The sequence below is a fragment of the Vigna radiata genome, unplaced genomic scaffold, assembly GCF_000741045.1.
Source record: "Vigna radiata var. radiata cultivar VC1973A unplaced genomic scaffold, Vradiata_ver6 scaffold_165, whole genome shotgun sequence".
Lineage (NCBI taxonomy): Eukaryota > Viridiplantae > Streptophyta > Magnoliopsida > Fabales > Fabaceae > Vigna > Vigna radiata.
This window is the reverse complement of record NW_014542359.1, coordinates 576,285-583,227: the sequence shown is the minus strand read 5'-3', so window position 1 is coordinate 583,227 and position 6,943 is coordinate 576,285. Positions and strand designations below refer to the sequence as shown.

At 35.3% G+C, this 6,943-nt stretch overlaps 2 protein-coding genes across 3 annotated transcripts in view; one reads left to right on the top strand and one right to left on the bottom strand.

Moving 5' to 3' along the window:
- Positions 1–1,651, top strand: part of LOC106779662 (protein MEI2-like 3) — a 19,708-nt gene extending 18,057 nt beyond the window's left edge. For both annotated transcript variants that reach the window (XM_014667821.2, XM_014667822.2), the window contains one exon: positions 897–1,651. In XM_014667821.2, the coding sequence (XP_014523307.1) occupies positions 897–1,007 (111 nt within the window). In that variant the 3' untranslated portion in view covers positions 1,008–1,651. The remainder of the gene's footprint in view (positions 1–896) is intronic.
- Positions 1,652–1,825: 174 nt separating this feature from the next.
- Positions 1,826–6,660, bottom strand: LOC106779663 (ribose-phosphate pyrophosphokinase 4). The gene is made up of 7 exons (XM_014667823.2): positions 6,273–6,660; positions 3,890–4,205; positions 3,077–3,172; positions 2,881–2,949; positions 2,674–2,802; positions 2,291–2,387; positions 1,826–2,197 (listed from the first exon to the last, which is right to left on the bottom strand). The coding sequence occupies exons 1-7, from the start codon at positions 6,392–6,394 to the stop codon at positions 2,064–2,066; spliced, it is 963 nt and encodes a 320-aa protein (XP_014523309.1). The 5' UTR covers positions 6,395–6,660; the 3' UTR covers positions 1,826–2,063.
- Positions 6,661–6,943: the final 283 nt, after the last annotated feature.

Sequence of the window (6,943 nt, the reverse complement as noted above, 5' to 3'; positions counted from 1 at the left end):
TACTCTAATTATCATGATTATATTGTGTCTAGAGTTACCCTAATTATCATGTATTCTTGTCTCAATTTATTCTTATAAATAAAAGATTATGAAAGGGATCAATTAAGTTCTCTAGAATTATTTTACAGTTTAATTCTCGATGAACACTTAACTCTATGTGTACATGGAATAAAAGGGACGGATTAGCGTGAGCTCATGCCCTTTGCTTCAAGGGAGAGGCACTGAAATGAAAATTAATAAGGGTGGGTTTCTCCTCTATAGGTTAGATTTGAAGGAAAAGTCAGACTCAGTATTGGTTTAACGGAAATGCCCTTTGCTAAGTCACAACATTGCAACACGTGAAAATGCTGTTGTTGAGCCCACATAATCGATATGCTTCCACTATAATTATGTGGGTTAAAAGGGTAGAATATGAACATATTAAGTGTAGCATAATCCATCATTATTAATCATAATTGATTATGTACTCATTCTGAACACAAGGGTAATACGGTCATTACACAAAAAACCTCCGTCTCTTTTCAATCTCTTTCACCCAATTCAACAACCTAATTTTCTTTTCTATTTCTCTTTATTTTCTTTTCTACTTCCAAACTGTCCATTCACTAATCCAAACAAAGACTAAATGACATACCTTAGTGTTGGAGAGTTAGCTGCACTAGTTCTGTATGTATAATGTGTACTGTAAGTTACATTGTATCTATTTCACCTTTCAGGAGTTGTTTGATTGTGATTTCACATTTGAGCTATCGGTTCACTTTTTCAATTGAAACATAAACTGCTGAACTGCTTGACTATATCTTTCTTATTTGACACATTAATTGATCAGTTATTCCTTTTATAACGTATGATTTCAATGGTTTGTCTGACAAATTCTTTCACTCCTTATCATCTAGGAACATTTTCTATCCAGCAATTTGAATATATGCATTCGTCAACCAGATGGTTCCTATTCAGGTGACTTGTTGGAGAGCCCGAAGGGCAATTTGGAGTTAGAGAAAGATTAACCATTTGTTAGACATATTGTTCCTAGCCACGATAAATGGGGTCTGGGAGTTCTAACTATTGCATTGGTGACCCTAAGGTGTACAAAGCTGATTCATAAAAAAAGAAAAAGACAAAAAAAGTTGTATAAAGATGAAGGGAGCAACCCAGTTATCAGCGGGTGGAGATTTCGAACATGTCAATAATCATAAAGGATGCAGAGAGCAGCTTGCTAAAGTGTAGAGAAACCATTGTTTTACAACCAGTGAAAAAGAATAACTTGGAATGTATTGCTGGGTGGTTAGTTTCTAAAGCAGCATGCATGCCAGATTGTGCAGGATTGACCCTATCTGGGATTTCTTATTTTTTCTTCCTCTGTTAAGGCTCTTGTGGCCATTTCCTTAAATGTTAACGTGTATATGAAAAAAAAAACAATTTATGGGGGAATAGTTTGTATAGAATGGGAACAGGAAACTATCTTATTTATGAATGTTTGTCAATTTTCATGTAGTCAAAAGAATGTGAATGTAAAGATGTGAACTTGTGTACTGGTTTCTTGTCGTAACATTTGTGCTTTTGAAATATTGGAGGCTCCGTAAAGCACTGCTTTTGAAATATTAGTGGTGATAAAACAATATAAAATGCAGGAAAACAGCTGTTATTATTATCAATTTCTCAAGTTAATTAGTGATCAGTGAATATCACTTTTTTGACGGTACAAGTCCATGTCATTCTTTGTGTAATTTAAAAGAAAAAGCATTTCATTGTTACTACAAAAGATTCTTTAGTAGTAAACTTCGTCAATGACATCTCTAATTCTGATGCATGTTCATAGTAATAATGTAAGGTAAGATAAGACGATTTGCATTTGATAGTCTCGTACCAGTGTTACTCAACTCAGGTCACAGAACAGTCCAAAACATAAGAAATTAAATTCATAGATTTCTTTGTGCTAAAGCTCATAGCAATGCACAGTACAAGTGAAAGGATGTTATTAGGATGTTAAACAGGTTTAAAATTTTGTACTTGAAATTCCTTTTAACAGTTCAATGTTTTTTCCTCTTGAAGAAATCTTGCCCTCATATTTGTAGAGCATCGGCAATAGACCCGGCTAGACTCAATACTTCAAAAGGAGCCTTATTTGCAATAGCTTTGACAGTAAGAGGGCAAGAATCTGTGATCCAAAAGTAGGAAAATGCATTCTCCAAGGACGCTGCAAGTTAAATAAAATGGTATTAACAGTCACATATGACAAATAGAAAAATGTAGAAACTAGAAAGCAAGTGACATTTAAGCCAGGACTAACCATTTTTATGAAGGAATCGCTCCCATGATTGGTTAGGGAACACTCCGTGGGTGACATAGGCACTCACCTTTGCTGCTCCATTGGCTGCCAAAACTTTCTAGAGGAACAAAACAGTAAACAAAAGAGAAATGTTCAGTAGCACTTACATGCAGAAGAAACATGCATTCATTATTTGACATATGCACACACAAGCATTGATAATTGATGATTGATGCATGTCTATGCACATACAGATTAACTTTTTCTTAGTTTAGGTTGGCATAACTAAGATTAATAATCAAAAACAAAAAATAATCGCATGTGAGAATGGCTTCAAGCAAACAATTTTCTTTCGACAATATCACCATCTTTTCTCCTTTTGTATTTGTAAATAAAATATTGACCTGACACTCAACCAAAGTGCCTCCAGATTGGACCAAATCATCAACAATAACCACATGATGACCAGAGACATGGCCTTCCTTGAGCCGAACTATCCTCTTGTCACCTTCACGAACCTTAGTACATACAACCTGCCACATTCAGAAACAGACAAATCTTTAAGCCAAACAAATATAAGTAAAAATTAATCAAAGAGAGAGAAGACTCACCACTGAAAAATTATCAAACAGCTTGTGGAATCGCTTCCATGCACCATCATCTGGAAATGCAATAACTACCTGAAAATAACACTCAGAAATTCATGCTAAAAAATGTGAAGGAAAACACAATATAAAATATCCCCTCTTTTAACATAACACGTTGATCAACAGACAAAATGTGAATGAAATAACACAGAATACTCACATTATCAGCATCGGGAAGCTGGCTCAGACGCTGCCTTAAGAGAGGAATACCCGTCTCAAACAAAGGCAGGACTTCATCTCCAAAATAAAACCTCTCCTGCATAATGTAAAATCATAAGTAAAATTACAAAAAGTTGATAGTATGCTACTACAACATCAACTACACAAAGAAGCAGAACGTTGTTGCAAAAACTACAGGGTATTAATTACAACTGGTAGGATGTTAATTAGTTAAGGGAAAATATCTCATTTAGTCTTGTGTTTCATTTGAAAAGAGAGCTTTATCATTGAGAAGAAGAAATCCTTTGTCAAGGTGAATCTCTTGGTGGAGAGATATGTTTTCTATCTTCTATTCTTTCGTTTCAATTCAGTAAAATCTTTATTTTCTTCTTTCCACCAAGAACCGATGATATCCTAAAAACTGAGAACATTAAAGGGAAAAACATAAGTTTTACTACGTTGTTGCATAGCTTAAGCAAGTTGAAGTATATGAGCAATAACCAAATAAGATGTTAAAACAAGTAAAAGTGAAACATGCATCCTTTGTATGCCTTAAGAAATGACTGTCAAACCACATATTCTGTAGAATGGTGCCTTCAATCAATTTTTCAAAAGTTCTACTTCAGTGAAGAAAAGTTCTTTAACAGACAACAATACAGAAGTGCATTATCCATCCAAGCATAACCCAATAAGAGATTATGCAACAAAATTTCCATTAAGAAAAGTATATTGAATAGCAATTCATAAGGACTTCAAACTATACAGCACAACAGCAAAGCATAGTACTTCCTTCCAATGCAGCAAACACACAAACCTGCAAGGCATGAATGTCATATATGACTAAGCTGGTTGGGCCTCCTCTTGAAATTGGAATGTTTGACAACATCCTTGCAAGGGTGAAGGCAGTTGCTACATCTCCTTCTTCCTCCATTCGCTCAAAAGAACCAGTTGGAAAGAAAGGCAATACCAATGTGAAGGAAGCAACAAATAGACGAGGGAGTGCATATATGACAGAAAGTTGTTCAAAGACTTGTGCTGGGGAGCTGAAAGATGCCAAAAAAGCAACATGTTGACCTCGGAGTTCTTCTGCATTATTTATATATATATTTGGAAACCCATCGGCAAATGACCTGAATAATCATGAAATTATTAAGCATTTTCAATTTTTGTCATAAAAATGAGAAAACAAAATTCATCTTGCAGTTTGTTTGTAATAATGTTATGCAGGTCAAATAAGGTTTGAGGAATCTAGATCCCCACACATCTAGGATATGAATAGAAGAAAATACATCATGACAAAACTAAGGTAACTGGTACAGTGATATTACACTATAAATGTAGAACGGAAGTAAAGTAATTGTTATAACTAAATATCACCCCAAGAGAAATTGTTTAAGAAAATTAGTCATGAAAAATCATCAAAACATAAGTACACAACCGGAGGAACATAGGGAAGACAATAAATTTCTCCTGACAAAATCCCGAGTTTATCTAATTTAGTACTCTTCATTGACATACATGACATCATCAGCAGTGTTATCATTTGCACCATCACTGAATCAATAGCTCTCACTCCTCTGTTTACTATGATCAGTTTCGTCCTCTTCAATATCAATTTCTTTGGAGTATGAATCTTTTGAAATCGGCCTTTTTTAAAATATTGCTTGTTTCATGGTATATTTACTCATCTCTCAAGTTCTAGGTACTCTAACAAAACCCACCCTAGTCAAAATGTCTAAAGACAACATCTTAGCATCATTTAGAACCACCTCTCCATTATATCATTCACTATTTTGAGATATTACCAAAGGATATTAGATACATCACAATGTATTTATGATATGTTACAAGTTTTAAGCTCTTGATTCAATTAAAACTTGATCATGTAACTTTTTATGCCTAAGCTGCTTGCACCTTTTGGTGTGAAGGTGTAGGATGAAGTAAAGAATAAATGAAACTAGCATTTCTTTTCTACCATGCCAAAGTAAGCTAGACGGTCAAATTATAAATTTACATGCTAAAACACAGTCCAATTCTCATTACAGCCAGTGGCACCACCACATCAGCTTAGTAAGTAGCAAACAGAAGGTAGAGAATACAACACATTTCAGGTCCTTCGCAATTCATAATTGTCAAGCAACACATTGAGTTCTTTCCCCAACCACACCATGCTTCAGTTCCAGCAAATGTAAACTTTCAAAGTTCTCCATGCCAAGACTATTTCAGCTCCATCTTAATCAGGCACAGGTCCATTGATCTCAAATCAAGAAAAGACATTTCTTTAGATCCATCCTAGTTAGTAAAGACGTCATAATTATGACCATTAGCACAGGGAGAATGCATCGAGGCTGACATTCCTTAATATATATCTCCAGGAATAGATCGTAACTTCAAGTTTCGATTTTTGAAAAGAATATAGGAGAATTTCATCATTAGATAAGTTGCACTTAGTATTTTCTCTCTGTTTCTTAGGCTTCTCATTTGCTCCTTTCATATTATTTTCCACAAAATTACCATCCACAGATTTTTGCTATCTTTTCATCCCAACATACACATAGCACTCAAAATCTTTGCCAAGGGTGTATACTCTCAAAAGGGGTATACCATTCACCATATTGTTCAGCTTTATCTTCATGAATATTTAAAGACTAACTAAAACTAAAAAGTTCTGTATTTGGAACCATAATTTAATTATTCCCCAAAATCCAGACACAGGTTTCTCCTAAACCCTGTCCTCCTTCAATCAAAACAAACTTGTTATCCAATGCCCGCCCTGAAGAATAAATGAAGCTACGTGGAAGAAAATGACACTTTTTTAACCCAACTTAAATATCCCGGCTTAATTTAGCTTAAGTGCCGAAAGTCTACATTATTATCTTTTATCTCTCCAATAGCAGAATTTTGGCTGAAAGCCAGTCTAAACGCGGAGTTAACATGTTAACCAATGTACCCAAGTTGACAAATGCAAAAGACCGGATAAGACCCTTCCAAAGAAACAATCTTTCATTCGTTTCCATCAAACTTCTCATAAAAAAGTCTAAGCTTTGAACAACATACAACAATAAAACACAACATAATCTTGAAAGAAACCCATAATTAGCAAAGAACAAGCTAAAACACAACACAACGCAAGCAACTTAAATCAACAACGGAAAATGATCATGAGTACAAAGAGAGAGTGTGTGTGAGAAAGACACCTCCATTTGATGTTTTGGAGAATGACGTGGGGAGATAAAAGAGCAACCTTGTGGGCAAGTTCTTCACAGTCAAGGGAGTAGAAGAGGTTCACCTGTTTCTTTGGGCGCTTCACCAAGGCCATTTCTCTCTCTCTTTCTTTCTCTCTCTCCAACAAAAGGAAATGCAAAAGCGTAGAAATCAAGCAGAAAAGAGAATAAAAAGGTAAGAAAAAGGAGGGTGAATAGAAGAAAAGGGATTTTGGAATGTGGTGTGATGAGGCCGCCAAGGACACGGAAGGAAGGAAAACAACCCAGTGGCTGCGTAGCGTTTGGTCGTCAACACTGGTCAAATTCGCTTCTGAATATTAAGGGAAAGATACATTGACGCCGTTAATGGGAATTCGTCCGTTTGACACCTATTCAAGTGGCCTCTCCTCTATATTAATTTTTTAAATGTTCAGGGATGGAATATAGGAGGGCAAATTGGTAACTTGTGATTTGGGGTCTTTTTGAATTTCGATTTCGCTCTTCGGTTCCTTTGCTGGTTCCTTCCTCACTTAGATGTATGTCATTATAAAACAGTCCAATTTAGGTGTGAAATAAGCTTCTAATGTGTTCCGAGATAGGCAGAAAGAGTTTGGGAACTGTCAGTGAAGAGAAGTTAGATAATTCTTCAAAATCTACATAACTAA

Excerpts from the sequence above, each read along its gene's own strand:
- LOC106779663 (XM_014667823.2), bottom strand. The coding sequence starts at position 6,394 with ATGGCCTTGGTGAAGCGCCCAAAGAAACAGGTGAACCTCTTCTACTCC. Across the intron at positions 3,173-3,889 it reads ATGACATTCATGCCTTGCAG|GAGAGGTTTTATTTTGGAGA; the intron begins GTTTGTGTGTTT and ends TACATTATGCAG. Across the intron at positions 2,950-3,076 it reads AGCTTCCCGATGCTGATAAT|GTAGTTATTGCATTTCCAGA; the intron begins GTGAGTATTCTG and ends TGTTATTTTCAG.